At 28.1% G+C, this 17,769-nt stretch overlaps 2 protein-coding genes across 2 annotated transcripts; both read right to left on the bottom strand.

Moving 5' to 3' along the window:
* Positions 1-664: 664 nt before the first annotated feature.
* Positions 665-8,933, bottom strand: LOAG_06401 (hypothetical protein). Its single transcript, XM_020447136.1, has 20 exons — positions 8,858-8,933; positions 8,569-8,723; positions 7,771-7,997; positions 7,279-7,471; positions 6,812-6,948; positions 6,471-6,532; positions 5,809-5,919; positions 5,538-5,682; positions 5,071-5,126; positions 4,660-4,752; positions 4,166-4,297; positions 3,867-4,007; positions 3,529-3,666; positions 3,258-3,414; positions 2,814-2,968; positions 2,229-2,344; positions 1,851-2,055; positions 1,450-1,527; positions 1,127-1,213; positions 665-950 (listed from the first exon to the last, which is right to left on the bottom strand). Exons 2-20 carry the CDS (start codon positions 8,661-8,663, stop codon positions 837-839), a joined length of 2,442 nt encoding a protein of 813 aa, XP_020302601.1. The 5' UTR covers positions 8,664-8,723; positions 8,858-8,933; the 3' UTR covers positions 665-836.
* A 3,959-nt stretch (positions 8,934-12,892) lies between these two features.
* LOAG_06400 (hypothetical protein) lies at positions 12,893-14,620 on the bottom strand. The gene is made up of 2 exons (XM_003141936.2): positions 14,471-14,620; positions 12,893-13,070 (listed from the first exon to the last, which is right to left on the bottom strand). The coding sequence occupies exons 1-2, from the start codon at positions 14,579-14,581 to the stop codon at positions 12,909-12,911; spliced, it is 273 nt and encodes a 90-aa protein (XP_003141984.1). The 5' UTR covers positions 14,582-14,620; the 3' UTR covers positions 12,893-12,908.
* Positions 14,621-17,769: the final 3,149 nt, after the last annotated feature.

Raw genomic sequence — 17,769 nt, 5'->3', positions numbered from 1 at the left:
GATGATGTGTGTGTGTCGTAACGTTGTAGACAAAGCGGGAGAGTTAACTTATTTACTTGTAAGTGGTAAGGGTCACAAAAACGATACGATACTGCTGATAATGATGAAATGAAAAAAAAGAGAATCAACCACATTGCTTGAGCGTAATGAAAAACTGGTCCCTGTAAAGCTCCCTGGACAACACTCAATACAGCTTATATACGGAAAAAGTGGGAGTGGTTTTGCTCAAATATTTCAACAGATGTGATTTAAAACAAAGATCTAAGACATGAGTGATGATTGCATAGATAATTTTTTATTTTGGTCTTTCGCGAAATTGGAATTCGCAACAGCTCCAAAACGGCAATAAATAATTTACAATTTTCCAACGTTTTCCATACATTTTCAAATTCAAAACTGAAAACAAAATGTAACGCATAAGAGCATATTTTGGATGGAATTGTAAAATTAAATAGAGTTATTGAAAAGAGAAACACATTAAATGACTGAATGACATCAAACTAATGTTTAAGCAGGTCGATGGCATTCAAAGAAATGACTAACTTGATATTACATGCATATCTACCAATTTTGTTTTTAGTCCAATTGGAAACAGATGTATTCTATATGTGACTAAAAATACAGTGGAATAATTTACATGAATATATAATTCGATACCATTACATGCAATTCTTAAATCGATTTGATAAGACATCTGATTGCCACTCCAAGTTATTTAACTCTACTTTTATTGTTTCCAAACACTTTTAGTAACTGCTGTAATACTATTCGTATGCAGATTTTTAAAAATTATAATTACTTCTATTATATATCATTATCAATAACCATATCCTTAGTTAAATACTCGAAGAGAACATCTGAATCAATTTTTGTCGCACAAATGTTGCCGGTACATTTAAATCGCGTGTCTCGCTATATAGTTGCTTCAGTTCGAACAGATTTTTTGATGGCTAAAAGGGAAATGAACGAATTTTAGGAATTTAGAAATAAACTAAGGAATTGAAATGCTTCATGGGGGCATACAACAAATTCGATTTTTTAATTCAATTCTTAAGAATTAAAAGATACTCCTAGTTCCAGAGACAATCACCAGTGATTTTGGCAAGAAATTAGGCTGAGAGTTCACCTCAGAAACCACGTCGGCCTGGATATCCTGCGTGGCATTTCCAAGAAGCTTTGAACAAACCACAGTGAAATATTCATCGAATTCATTCTAAAGTAACAAAACTTGCTTGGAATTAGCATCCTTCAGAAAGTTGAGAATCGATACAATTTGAGGACTAAATAACACTGAACAGAATTATGCACTGACATTTGAAAAAAGCAAATCGTAAAATTCTTCCCTTCGATTGCTCAATGAAATATAAAACTGTTTCATTTCAGAAAGCAAATCTTCACCAAGAATCACAAATAAAGCATAAAGTATAAATACAATTTAAAACTTCCCACCTCTTTTCCAGGTACAACCATAAATGGTGCAGTTTTTGCTATCACACCGTATGATGGCCTTGTATAATCACGTGTTAGCTACAAATATTCCATTTAGTTTAATTCAGAAAACTACTCCATATTGGGAAAATGGTCTTGTATTCAGCAAACCATTTCTATACATTCACAAAAGAATTCCAGTTTAAGCTTAAACAATCGCAACTAAAATTATGTAAACAAATGAACCATAAATTGGATGACTAGAAGGATCACTGCAAACTCATGAGTTTAAACGTTTTTTGGAAAAAAAATTTAAAAATTCCCCAAATGAGACTTCAAGCAAGCACTTGTGATACCTCATTATTTCGCAAAATCTGTTTATTGCAGTTTCACCCCTAAATTTCGAAAAAACTATTTCATACCTTTCTAAGTTGGCTAACTGGTGCATCCTGATAGCGCATCTGATCAATGAAATAAACGGGCACAACGCCATCATGAATATCACTACCTATGCATTGAACTCGATAAACTTGATTATCTTTGGTATCGTGGAAAGCATAATTACAATTTTTTATGGGTTTCTCTACCCAATAATCCTTTTCCTGACCATAATATAGATAATGAAGGCTAAAAAATACGAGCGTAAACATTATACAAATTTTTATTTCAAATCATGAAGCTTATTATATTAATCAAAATCCATCCATCTTTCTCGAACCACTTCATTTTAAGCAGAAGTTCAAATGTAGATTTAAAAATCACAACAAATTTATGCATAATTCTTACAGTATAGTACTTACCACATCTTCTTTTCGAATGAAATATATGCGCGTTCGAAAGAACGGAGTCTAAAAGATGCCTGAATTCGAAACTTGTTAGGTGGTTCGTCAATCAGTACAATATTTACCAATAAAATCTGAATAAAAGAAGAAAATAGTCGTTAAAATAAAACAAACAAAAATCACAATCTGCTTTTTCCCATATTTTGTCATTCTTTCCAGGGGTTATCTAGTTTGATACATCAAAAAAAAAAAAGGAAACCATTTTAAATATTTTATATTCATGGGACAGGTAATGGCAGTGAATTATATAAATAAAATGAGACAAACTTCAGTTCCTCCCCAGAAGATGATTAAGCCCAATTTGACAATTATTAGGTGGATAGCACGGAACTCAGTGACAAGATGATCAAGAAATGTACAACAATGGATCCATAGCTATCTGGGATTAAATTTAAAATTTCACAATTATTTTACGCACTGCATTCATGTCATGTAACTGAAGCTATTTCAGAAAAAAAAAGAAAAACGGCAGTTCAAATATAGAAAACGACACAGGTTTTGCAAACCGCATGCCGTATAAGAAAGGCTGTAGATAAAACTAACTGGTTTGAAAATATTGCCGGCTGATTCGGTAGTTGAACAATAATCCGACATAACATGAGTGTCTATCTTGACTGATTCGGTAAACAATGGTAAACAAGACGATACGGTTGGTTCCTCAGGTCTTTTGGCATTACGTGCTAACGATATCAAAAATCCTAGTTGAAAAACACAAACATATTACCATTTCAAAGAAAAGATTTAAGTCCCCATCGTGATATTGCTCGTAATAAAATAAAAAAAAGGACTAAAACCATTCAATTTCTGTTTTAACTCATTTTAAATCATTTGTCGTAAACAATGAATATATGCTTCAAAAACTTGCCCACCTATTAATACTTAATTTCGCAACTTATTTCAATTTTTCTCATATAAGACATCTGATTTTCTGCAGTTTCAAGTCCTTACATTATCTCCATTATGTGGAAATACTCACGCTTACAGTACCTGCCACATCAAATTTGCAACAAAAGACATCTTTGAATTTCGTTATCAGCCTAACAGTAAGCTGACAAACGTTCACTTCGATGCCTCTTGCACACAGTTTTTCGAGTAATTCTTTTTGATGTAGAGGTCTTCCTGCTTCCACCAACAGATCATAGATCTGCAAAGAGAAATTTTTTTAATTTTTAGACTTAGAAAAAGAAATTTTTCCGAAAAAAAAATCAAAAATAAAGAAATAAAACCAAGTAAAGTTCAGAAAATAAAGAAGACCAACTATAGCTGCTGGTACATTGCTATCATTAGAATTTAGAGGTATCGACCGTTCGTTTTCATTTTGAGTATTTGTCAAATTATTCGGTGAGTTAGCAAATGGGAAAGCTGACTTCTGGAAGTCTTTTCGGAGAACGAGCACCTAAAATGGCCATAAAACCTAGATAAATGACACGAATAAAAGAACTTTTGCGAAAGCTGTATCTAAAATTCCACCGAACTATAAAAATTTTTTCCAAGACTTAACAAGCTGGATTAAATTAATAAAAAATGACTTCAGCTTTAAAGACAAAAAAAAAGTATTCTTGAACACCAAATTTCAAAGTAATGAAAGTAACTAACACCATCTTGAAGCGTGAGTTCTGAATGTCTACTGACTAAAAGTGATTTTCGTATGATATTCTCCCATGTGCCTTCCGGATAATTCTTAGGATCAATGTGTCGGCCATCCTCTTCATAAAAAATCTTCGGTAAATCAGAGACCTAAAACTAGAGAATATACAATGCATATATGTTAGAAAAGTGAGAAAATAAATCTCAAACGTAATTGAGCTGGTCCATCTTTTTTTTTGTCTATACAAGGTTATTTCTTGAAATAGAAAAAATCATTCCTACCATTAACACTAACGAATGAAAAATACCTTGAAAGAACCTTTCGCTCGGACAAAAGAGAGCACTTTATCAGCTAAAACCTTATATGGCAAATAATCATCTCTCGACCTTATCGCTGAAGCCAATGCTGATCCTTCACGGTATTCATGTCGATCACCCGCCTAAAAGACGCGTATAAAATTACCAGACAGTATTAAAGAACAAAAGATCTTAGATATTGCCAAATTCAAACTGGATAAATGTAACAAACGCAAATTCATATTTGGGTCATAAAAATTCTTTGGAGCGCAAAGCTTTTCGAGCTTTATATATGTTTTCTAATTTGAGAAATATAAATTGAAAAGTTAATTTAATGTCCTTAATCATTTGCTCAAGCTTTCCAAGAATGTCCATTTTCCAACTATTCATATTCTATCTAATTAACAATGCGCTCATCGAACCACCCATGGTTAATTGATCAGATTATGCATGATTTAAATTTTCTTCAAACATCAATAACTTCACAATGATTAAAACAGCTAACAGCTAGCACAGAAGGTTGTAAATCCAGAGGGCAACTAATAGCAGTAGCTTCAGTTTTTGCTGACGTAAAAGTAATAGGATTGATAGGTTGATCCTGAAACTCAATTCCGTATTTAGAGCTGAACTATGAAAAGTATCCGTATGCATCGTAATTAACGAGAAAACAGAAGAGCGAAATGCACAGGAACATTCCAACAAGACTATCTCCGAGAAGAAACTACCTCACATCTGACAAATATTTAGCAGTAGAAAAGTTAATTAAGTTATATAAAGCTATCCTCGTCAATAGTTTAACTCCATCGTAGGTCCAGGATGCGTTACACTCATGAAATTTCATGATGAAAACATGAGGCGGAGAGTGAAACAGAGAGAAAAGGAGGAAGTGATAAATGAAAAAAAATGAAACATTTACCGTAGGTAGCACTGAATTTTGAGTCATTGTATCGATAATACTGAGTTTTTCGAATTCTACAAGAAAAATTAGTACAAACGTAGCTCAGATATGCATATACCAGAAATATTTTTTTTACATAACGCCTTAGCAAGGAATCCAAACTAAAAATGATAAGCTTTTAATTGCAGAATGTTACGGTTGCGAATTGTATGATTTTAGCAATCATTAACAAATTTTTTTCAGATTTCGTATTCAGCACCGTAGGAGATTACATATATCTTCTTCATTCATTGCAATGTAGTATAAGTACAATCTACGCAAAACTATTCAAATCTCATGTTTCAGGTAAATATTCCTCATTTAATGTAAATGACTAATTTTCCTATTCATTAATTTATTCCTAGCATTTCATATGTTCCAGTATCGATTTTCATGTCACAAATTAGGTATTGTTAGATTAAAAATTGAAGGAGCTGTATAATGACCATCAATATCATCCTCGTCGTCAATGACCGTAAGCAAAAGATCATCTGCATGTTTTGTCACCACAACATAGTTATATAAATAACTTTTGAGAAACATATAGAGATCGTGAATTTCTTTTTCATTGGCATTAAATAAACGGCAGATCTGGAAAAAGAAAGAAATAGTTGAGTTATATAAACCAGCTCATTCGATATGAAAGTTGTTCCAAATTCTATACCGAATACCTGGCCAAGCTAGAAACTGTTCGTATTAAAGAATAAAAATGCCAACCTCAGCACTGTTAAGTGGAACACCAAAAAAGTGCAGGTATGAATTGCTCAGTTCAGAAAAATTCATTTGACCGCCATGCTGCTCAATAATTTTTACTAATCGTTTTCTACCCTAAAATAAAAAAAAATTATTTGTTCTCTAAGTAAATTTAAGCATCAGAAATCAAAATTTTAAGCTCAAGTATGAAAGTAATTAAATCTTCACTTCGTAATTGTTGAATTCGAACGAAATCCATCTTCGATGTCTTATTGTGGTGAGTGTGATGACGGCTAGGGACAGAAAATCATATTAAATTATTCTCGGAAACTTTTAAATGATTAAGAAACATAGTAACTTCGGCACAAATCAAGTCAGGTGACCTAATCACGAAAAGCACTGGATTAAACGGATACTTTGATAGCCTGTTACTTTCAAAAAGCTGTGTGTAATCCTTTTCGTCAAATTATAGCGATATCATCAGAAAATGCATTCTAAATATCAGTAATGGATTTTTTGATTTCCTCTCATTCAGTAGAAATGTGCTATGAGTAACAATAAAACTAATATCAATCTAATATCAATGCAAAGCGAAAATAAAGAAATATTAAAAACAGGAAACGGAAAACAAAAGCTCTACAGGAAACTAAAAGATCGAAAATTATAATACGGAGATAAACAGGAACCTTTTGAAACATCATCCTTCCATTTTTTCCAATCATATTTGGTTGTGGTAGTCGTTGGGTTTCTGAAGATATTCGAAATAAATCTCAAATTAAGGTAATGGAATTGGTTGCAAAAGAAATAAACCGTAGAAAACAACGGAATGAATCTTTTTCATTTCTTTTTTACACCACATTTAATAAACAAAAACTACCAAGTTTTTAGTTTTAATATTGAATCAAAAATAAATTTATATCCTTTCGAATCTTAACAAATTTATAACACATTCTTTTCTAACAACGCTAAGAAGTAGTTGAAAGAATTAATAAAACAGAGCAGTTTAGATATGTTAAAATGAAGGGACCTGAAACTGACGCGACGGCATGGTCATCATGATTGTAATTTCGTTGAATGGGTAAAGATTGATTATTGTCTGAAGTTCGCATAGGTGAAATAAGTTGTGATTGCTGGTTTTCAAATACATGGGACGGTCCCATACGCCTAAACAATACTCTGTCAAACTACTAAATAAATGCAATAGAACTGATAGGATAACTCGCTTTCCGGACCTGGCAGTGAGATGTGGTGCTGGCCAACTGACTGTCGAGAGTCTACCCAATACTAAAAGGCCTAACAGATGTATCCTTTAACGGACAAAACACTTTTGCCGATCACCTGATTGAAAATACATTAGTTTTGCTATCAACAAGCTGATGCAACAAATCATCTGATCAGTTACAACCAAGTATAGGAAGCAAGCTCCACACAGATAGGAGGCTCAATATTCACAAATATGACTTGTTAACCAGTGATGGTTAATTAACTGTGGACCTTGCACAAAATTTTGCTTTAGGATTCGTTTGTTGCCCAATATTTGAAACCTTGTCCGAATTTGGTTGAGGTTGTGTTGTTACTTGTTTTATGGCAATAGCTTCTTTCACCATCTGAGACCTTTCAGGCAATTTCATATTTTCAGCTTTAATAGAGTGAAAATGAGTTGGTGTACTCACCGAACTGGATCCTCCTAAATTACTTCATAAAGATATCATATCATAATCTGTTATTGCCACTGAAATTCCAAAAAAAATGTAACGGAGTTGGAATAATATGATTAATTGTGAAAAAAGCTCGAAAAGCAAAGCTCTTGCTTTGAAAAAAAAAGAAAAATTCAGTTCTTTACAATCATGTTGTATAACCGAAACTTTCTTCCATGCAGAATAATGATAATGGCTTCCCCTTCAGCTATAATTTGAAATCGGAGATTGATAAAACAGATTAAATAAAAAATGAAAAAAAGCAAAAAGAAAGAAAAATGTCACATACCTTTAACAGATGTCACAGCATTAAATTTTCGCCGTGCTTTAGAATTTCGAGATCTTGTATGACGAACAAGATCCAGCATTTTTATAGTATTTTTATCACCAGCTGCGAAATATCGCCCATTTTTATATATAATTCCACCTTCCCCTTGCATAGTTGATGAAACAAGAAGAGAATTCAGATCCTTAAAGCCATATTCATTTGGATGCAAATCTTTGCCATATATATCCCTGAAAAAATCCCGATTTATTTCAGCTTACAGACACAATAAATGCTTTTAAAAAGAGAAAGACTCGTCTAAAAAATTAAACGAACAGAAAGTATAAAAATTATATAATCAGCAAAGAACCACAAATAATCTATGAAAAAAAAGTGATTATACAAAGCCATAGAGCAAAAAAATTATGATTGCAACGAGTAATTCAGTATTCTTAATTCTACTTTCACTTATCAAAAAACTTTTACAAATATTTATTTGAAGTATCCGTATTGTATATATATATATATATATATATATATATATGTATATATATATATGTATGTATATGCATGTGTATGTATGAACAATTGAATCTAACTTGAGTAAGAATCCTACCAGTTGTTTTAAAACAAGTGGTAGGATTCCTACTCAAATTAGAGTTACAAATTAAGCTTGATATTTCTCATTTGCATTAATGGAAAAGACAGTTAAAACAAATATTTACTGCTTGTTTCAGTAATTATGTTGCAGGTAACCAAAACCTTAATATTTCTGACTTTAATCTAAGCAACTTCTTTTTCAAAAAAAAGTTAAAAAAATACTTATATATCCGAATCAAATCATTTCCAGTGCATCCATTCTTTTCTGAACCAATCACAGCAACGATGCGAATCTTCAAGTCTTGTAATGTTGACATTTCCGCTTTAGGCAGTATTCATCTTCCGTACACTCAAATATAGAAAGCACCAGGAAGAGTCTGAAAAAATCAATTCAAATATTTCAAGAAATTTTAAAAGAAAAAAAACGATAAAATCTTCACTTTATGCATGCAAGCCAATATAATTACAGATTCGCTAGAACTGAATAAAATAAGAAAATCTGATAGATTACTTGACAATACCAGGAAGAAGATACAACATCGCTCAATTCAGTATAATTGATACTTTAAATTACTGCGACAAATTCCATCTTGCTGTTCGCAATGTGTGACACATTGATAATAATATGCAAGTCACATGATCAAAAAAAAAAACATTCATTCCAATCGATAAAGCAATGCAAAACCCATTAAAACCCTCTTTCTGAACCTATTTATCCTTCGAAAAGTGTTTAATTTTACAGTAATTTATGAAGTTAAAGAAAAAATGCTAAGCAAATAATTAATCATCACTCAAATTATGAATCCTCCTTGGGACATGAAACATATTTATTATGTAATCACTTATTCGTAATCTATGTCATATTTATCATGCATCACACATCACTAATTATCTCTCAAATCCTGTCTCTCTCATAATAAAACTTCAACTTCTATCTTTTAATCTTTATCAAAAAAAAAAACTGCAAAACATCAATATTATTTGATTTTTAACTTGCCACTAACACATAATTTTTCTATACCTTTCCTAAAATTTGCTATCTTTAGAAAAATGATACTATTCAATATATTGCCAATTTCTAATCAACGTTACTTTTCGATCTATCAATCAACCAATCACTAAATCTCCTTTATCACACTTCGATTCCTCTATCTCTGATTAAACTTTTACATTCCTGGAACAAATCAAGCATTCCTCTTTGCAAACTACAAACGTATAATCATTCTGATATCGATTCACTATCATAAATTTTTATGACTGATCAGTGATGAATAACATATGATAATGCGTGGCCCATTTATATATTACGCAATAAATCTGAAATTTTGAAAGATTAAATCAAAATCGAAAATTTTATCACACAAGAAAAATTTCATCCAATTCAATATCATCTGTAATAAATCTTAATTCTCTTTGTTTCAATGATTCTTTATCCTTCCTCGATTCCTTAACCCGACAAAAACGAAATGATAAATTTCAATGAAATTTGAAATCTTTTCGAATTGTTGAAAATCTGCTTTGAATGTTGTAAAAAAAAGTAATACAATTGTTAATTTCAGCAACGGATGAAGTGAGGAAGACTTGATTTATTCTTAGAAGAACGGCAAAGAATATCAGATCATTAAGACTTATAAACCTAGTGTGATAATAGTTATAATCAGATACAAATCGATTGATCATCATTTTAGTGATAAACTTTGATGAACGCAACAAATACACCTTTGAGTATTCATGCTAAAATATTCTCCGGAGTGGAAGTCATTACAACGGTAACCCTGTAATGTCCCGAAATTCCACTATATATAAGAGAACCTACAAACCATATAATTACACTAATATTTATGTAACAAAAGGAAAAAGAAAAGAAATCAGGAAAGTATCAATAGCACTAAGTGATAAGTTAGTGATAAAAGGGTGAATGAATTTTACACTATGATAAATTAACTCAAGAGTAGATACAATCTATATGCAAATTTCGTAATTTATAAACGAAAATATTATAAGATAAATAAAAATTGTTAATGACCAAATTTTTGAAAGAGAAAAGATTAGGAAGGAAAACGAAAAACTGGTAAATTCTAGAAAGTAAGAATAAGAATTAGAAAGAATACAATTAACTTGAAGAATTTATAATATCATCTTAGCTCTTTTTACAATCATTTTTCCGCACAATGCGACAAATGGGCGGGGCGCAAAAATACAGATGTGACAAAATAATCTAAGTGGATAAAACTTTTTAAAATATCAACAATTTTTTCTTCTTTTTTTCTTAGATCTTTTCAATCAAAACTAATTAATTAATCGTTAATTTATACCTTAACAATTTCATACACTATGCAATAATTTTTCTTTTTAGTAAATACGTTAATGATATGATTAATTTCTTCCTATGAACTATCCTTCATTTGTTACTTAACATGAAATATTTTGATATTATATAAATTTGAATAAGAATATTGTCCGTTATTTATTCTACTAATAGCTTAGTTTTTCTGGAACTCTTTTATCTTATCTTATCATCAATATTGGTGAAAGATAAATTGATTTGTATAATGAGCAATTCAAAGTTTATTTATAGTAAATATATAATAGCAGTTCAGCCACAAATTCAAACAATTTGAATTATACGGTAGTCGGGATGATTAGATGATTGACGATGTCGGAAGAAGATACCGTTATACGAAGGTACGATTTCCCGATTTTAGAGCTTTTATAGAAAAAATTTGTTTACAGTAATCCATGAGATGAAACCGATTAACTCTAAGATGACCTTTGCAACATTTGAACAAAAGCGTATTAAAGTAATAAATAGCGGCAGGTATATTAACAGCATTATAAAACATATTATTACAGTGTATTGTTAATATTGTATATAATATTGTTACAGTACTATACAACAGCATACCTGACTTTTACAGTATTTGACAAGGCGTAAACGGTAACATGGTTGACCTTTACAAGATTCAAAAGTTAATATATTTGCTTTTTCCTGACATCTTGTATATGTAATGGTATGCAAAAATAATATTATTATATCTGTATTGATAAAAATAATTAAAATTATAACTGGAATTCAGCTATATATTAGTTATGCATTAATACTTTCTTCAGATAATTTCATTTTCAGTTAATTAATTTTCGAAATTTAAAAGTTGTCGTAAAAGTTTTCTCGTTTGGCAACTACGATTTGATTATGCGAAAAGCTTGCAAACTTTGAAATATTTATTTTCCTAATACAAGTAGAAGCGATAAAAAGTGTCACCGAATAACAAATTGGTATCGATCATCTATCTCGATTACCTGGATTTGAAGTTTCCAGGAAATAGTTCGAAGTCAATCATTTGTCACAATTACCTGGGCTTGAAGTTCTTAGGTAATAGTTCGAGGTCGATCATCTGTTTCGATTACCTGGGTTTTGAAGTTCTTGTAGGAATAGTTCGTGAGATTTTGTTGTGCATTGCTAATTCAGGAGACATCAATATCAAGAAACACACTGCAGTGCTATTTTAGGGGACATCGATATCCACCAGAAACACATTGAAATCCCTTATAGTTCATATCTCTTATATAATGAAAGTTTGTTTAAGAAGTTAGGACAGATTGACTCTCCTTTATGACCCCTGAAATCCTTTATAATATGCCGACATTGACCACAAACTTGATAATCAACATAAATTAGTTTACAACATTTTACGTGATGATCTAAATTATATATTTATACAATATTAACATTATTTTGATATTAAAAATATTTTGGTTTCTTTCTCAACAAAAGTTTACTAAAGTTATAGTTAATGATATTGATGATACATACTGTAATGGAATTTTAATCATTGAAGTTTTAATTAAATTCTTTTAAATTTTAATTTTAAAAATTTTAATTAAATTATCATTCCAATTTCTTCCCCAATTTTAATTAAATTATCATCCCAATTCCTTTCCCTTTTTTTTTCCACACTGAGTTTATAATGCAAAGGTGATTTGCATAATCGTTTAACTTAATTTCATATATCAATTATTTCAAATGGAAAACACAACTAGCTAAGGATATGAAAGTTAAATTTGTTTGATTTACAAATTGAAACGCTTAAAAATTCGATCCATGTTAACTTCTCATTTTATGTAAATTAAAGCGACGATATTAATTGCTCTTAATTACTTCTAATTCACCATGAGGAATGAAGGATATCTTGTAATAACATCTTTGCTTTCTGTCTATTTCAAACTTTTATTGGTTTTTAAAAAGAAAAAATAAAAAAAGTTAAATAAACCAATGAAATCACGACAACATATCATAATAAAACAATTATTATGCTATAAATAAATAAATAAACATAATTGTTATCATTGTTACGGATTAAAATACCAATTTAAATATATTTCTAAAAGATATTTTAATTTAAAAAAAATTAAATTTTCAAAACTTTCGAAAATGGAAATTTAATTTTTAATAAAAAAGTAATTAAATTGCAATGAAATATTGTATTAAATCAAAAAATCTAAGCGAATATTTCTATTATACCAAAAATAAAAAACAATTAAAAGTGTTCATTGATAATCATTCATTGATAATCATAGAAATTATCATTTTGTTTTCCAAATTTCATCCATTTAACATTTTGCGCCCTTTTGCGCCCAGAATGCATCCATTTATGATCAGGTAATCTCTTCCCCAATCTCATCCATTTAACATTTCCTGTACGTACATTTCTAATGAAATCATCCTAAAATAAATTTAAATTTAATTTCAAATAATTTCAATATTTTGATATAAGAAATATCAGTTATCATTATTCATTTCTTCAACAATTATCTTTGATATACTAAATACTAATATTGCTCGTTTTATAAAAATCAAAAGACTGTGCTTAAAATTAATTCAAATTTAGTTTTTTTTTTTTAATGTACATATATAAATATATAAAATTGTTGCATAATTATTAAATTCAATAAATAATATAAACCGACAAAAATAAATTTTATATTTTAATAATTAAAATGGCATTATAATATTGTGACAAATACTTATCATTGATTAATATTGGTCAAATCATTTTATTCACTATTACTTTTCTTAAGAACATTCTAATGATAGTCTCAGTAATTAATTTCATTCCTATACTTTAAAATTTTATATTTTAATAATCATAATAATTATAAATTTTCCCATCAGTAAGAAACAAATAATTATAATAGCATTATGCCATTTTAAATTTTCATATCAGTAAGAAACAGACAAACTTTTTTTTTCCTTCATTAATTGAAGTAAAAAATTTCGATCAGTAACAGAATAATTTTTTTAATTATAAATAAGTATCAATTGATTGTTAACAATTTACTCCTAAGGTTAATACAAATGTAACGAAACGAATTCGAAGTTTATCATTTATTTCTTTTATCAAGCATATCATTTGACAATTAACTTCAGAAAATAATTAAATAATCATCCTTTCCGAAAGCTTCCTTTATCTTATCATTTGCTTATCATTCGATAATTAATTTTAGGAAATATTTAATTAAAAAATCATTTTTTTCAGATAGATTTATAAATAATCTAAGAAAAACGAATACTAAAACTGATTCATTTGATCAATGGTCATTCCTTTCCATTGTCTTATCATTCGCTTATCATTCGACAATTAACTTTAGGAGATATTTAATTAAATAATCTTTTTTTTTGGACAAATTTATAGATAATATTAAAAAAATGAATGCTAAAACTGATTCATTTGATCAATAATAATTCATTTAGCATTTAATTTGCATTGTCAATAATTTATGAAATCGTAATTTTACTAAAAATTAACTCATTTGTTCGACATCTTTTTTTTACGTCATCAAAATAAAAACAAGCATAATAAGGCATTGTAATTTAGTTTAATTTAATCTAATTTAATTTAATTTAATTTATTTTCATTTCATTTAATTCCGTTTGCACTAATTGATATAATCATTATGGCGAAGAAACTGAATAGAAACAATATAATAATCAATTGACTTACCAAAGTATGATTGCATTGCTATCATAATATTAATTATAAGAACTGAAATCATTACCTATTACTTACTTAATATTTAATCAAATAATTAAATATAAAAATGACAAAGAAGAGGTTTAACATACATCATAATCCAATACATCTAATAATGGATTGGCACCCACTGAAGTTGTTAGCACAGAAGTTGCGGAAGTAATTAACAAAGCAATGATAATTTCCAACCTGCTAAACTTCATTTCCGATTCCGTACACCACAATTGTACCAATTTGAATCTTTTAATTTTAAAATATAATATTTATAATTTCAATTTCTAAACGAAAAGATGAAAAAAAACGCTTGAATACGCGAAAAACTGATTAAAATTATGAATAACTATGCAAGAAATTTATAAATTAAAGAAAGATGTGATAAAATACGATCAAATAGGGAATAGAAGGAATATTTGAAATGAATTTTAAATAGTAATTTTGGTATAAATAATAAATTTTCCTGTTTAGCAAAGATATTTATACGCAAAAAAAAAAAGAAAATCAAATGTTAAGCTCAAACATTTTACACGGTGGTGCATTTTAATTTTCAATTTCAAACTATTCCAATTAGTGTAAATTTATGACAAATATTCCAATATTACTCTAATTAATTAATCCGATGATTATTTTATGCAACAAAGATTATTTATTCATGATCTATGATCTGTTACAAATTTAATAGTATTTGAAATTGATCGAAAAATTAATCAACTTTTTGGCTAGATAAACTTTATCCTTGAGAATCAACTTTTAATAAATCATGGTTGAAGAAGTAATTTGCTATGTTACCGTAATCATAGTTTGCTAGAAACTAAACAAATGGAAAAATAATAGTAAAAGAAAATAATAATTATCCTATCCTATCCAATAGCAAGTTTTTCTTTTTTTTTTTTTTGTTTTTTTGAATAAGAGTTATACAACAAATGAAAATATCATTAAATCATATTTTACTAAAAAAAAAGAGAAAAAAAGAAGAACAAAAGTCATCATTAATTTAATAATTATAATTGCAAAAGTAAAACTTATTGTTTGAACAGTTGACAAATTCTTAAATTTACTATTCAAATTATTAATTAATATTTATGTTCAAAATTTGCAAGATAATTCTCTAATAGGTAAATTAAAGGTAATTAATTAAGCATTAAGAAAGAAATAAAAAATTGTAGGCAAAAAAAAAATTGATAAAACAAATAAGATCATAATTTTCATCATTTTTTCGACTCTTTTTTTTTTAATAATTTTTTCTTCTTTTTTTCTTCTCTTCTCTCTCTTTTCTAAACTAAACTTACAGTATGATTATCATCATATCAGCATGATTATCAACATGCTGGTACGATTATTAATAATATGATGGAGAAATTTCTCCACATATGGAAATGTCAAATATCAGTTGATCAAAAATAAATTCTTATTTTTGAATTTTAATTTTTGAAATGACATTTAAACTTTAAATGTAATAATTTCATGCATGAACTCATTGCAATTTTATCATTGTCATTGTTTTACTGATAAAAAAAATATGAAATAAGTGAAGAATGGATAAGCAATATCTTATCAGTTCATTTGCATATTTGCAGACTGAATTACAACAACTATTTGTTATCCTTTTCTCGCATATTTTTTTTCCCGATAGTTATCTGAAGTGAAAGGTCAAATTAAGCATATTTAAAAACTTCATTAGAAAAAAAACGGCCAGTAAAAGGAAGTAAGCAAGAAATAAATGATTTCAATAAATAGAAATTAATTAAGTTTCTATAGTAACAGTTAAATTTTAATTAAGGAAACAATAGCATTATTCAAATTTTAATAAAAAAAAGACATGAATAGAATTTTGTTTCAAATTTGGTTTAAGAAAAAAAAAGGCAAAAAATAAAAACAAAAAGGAAATAAATAGTCCAACTGATAAAATACTATGATAAAATGGAAATGATTTATCAGTTGGGCAAAAAAAGAAAGATCTCCACTCATTGAATCGTTGAATGTTATAATTAAATTTCTATTTCGATTATATATTTGAATTTTGACATATTTAAAAAAAAAGAAATGATTTGTAAAAAGTATTGAAAGATAATTTTCAAGCATTAAAGCCATAAAAGTATTTTATTAAAGAATTAAGGAAAAAAAAGAAAACTTAATTAATTTCTTTTTTTTAAAAAAAGGAAATTAATTAAATTTCTTTTTTTTCCCTTTTCCTTTTTATCTGCAGAATAAAAATAAAATATTACAGAGATCATTTAAAAATGTGTCATTTTAGGAAAGGAAGAACAAAAAAATCAAACTTTTGCCATAAAATGAATATTGGAATATGTTAATAATTATCGGATATCGAATATTCATTAACGAATATCACATATCGGTTATACTATACAAAATGAATTTATAAATGTTATAACTATCAAATATACTATAAAATTTAAAATCGTTGCAAAATATTTCAAACATTCATTAAATTGTGCTAATTAATCAGAAATTTTAGTAAAATTAAAAACATTTGATGATGATTATCGGATAAGAAAATTAACAATTAATCACAAAGAGAATGAAATTAATTTTAGGAGGTTTAATATTATTTCATTCAATAACTTTTCGAGGATTTCAAATTTCTTTCATTTAAGAAAAAATAAGAAGCGAAATACAAAAATAATAAATTCAAAATTAATTTGAAAATTTTGAAATTAGCTGATTCATCCATTCTTAACAAATATCATTTTGTAAATGATCATAAATGAAATTATTACATATTTGTGCTAAAACATTCAACTACTATCCATCTATTAGTAACATTGGAATTAAAACTAAAATAAAATTTTATTTAAGCCAATCATTTAAAACAACAATTTTTCAATAATTCCTCCTCCTATGTTAAACTCCGCCTATTAATTTTTTACTTTCAAATTATTCAACGGATGTGAATGTTCAAATTTTTAAGATAAATTAGCATAGCTAAATTCAAAGTTTTTTTTTAATTTAACAAATCAATCAAAAGAATGGGAAAAATTTGCATATTATTAAATTCTGGTACTTGTTTTTCCGTTCTTTTTTTTTTTCAAACACTCATTGAAGTGATGAAAAATTTGATGGAATAAATAATAAGGAATGAGTAAAACTGCTAATTTCATTCATTCGATATTGATGAATTTTCATCATTTGAAATATAATTCAGGAAATTCAATTCAGGAAAGGGAAAATTCAATTCAGAAATTTAGGACAATTCAGGAAATTTCATAAATTTGAATTTTCCCATCGATCAATTTGTCTCACAGAATTAAATTTCTCACAGAATTAAATTCAATGAATTGTATTCATTTCATTTCTTTGCCTTGTTTAAAACCGGCCAATAAAGAGTGTTAATATTTTTTTGGCTCATTTTCGTTTTAGACTGAAATAATTTTCC

This window comes from Loa loa, assembly GCF_000183805.2.
Source record: "Loa loa unplaced genomic scaffold supercont3.72, whole genome shotgun sequence".
NCBI lineage: Eukaryota > Metazoa > Nematoda > Chromadorea > Rhabditida > Onchocercidae > Loa > Loa loa.
The sequence above is the reverse complement of the archived record's forward strand: the minus strand, read 5'-3'. Positions and strand labels throughout refer to the sequence as shown.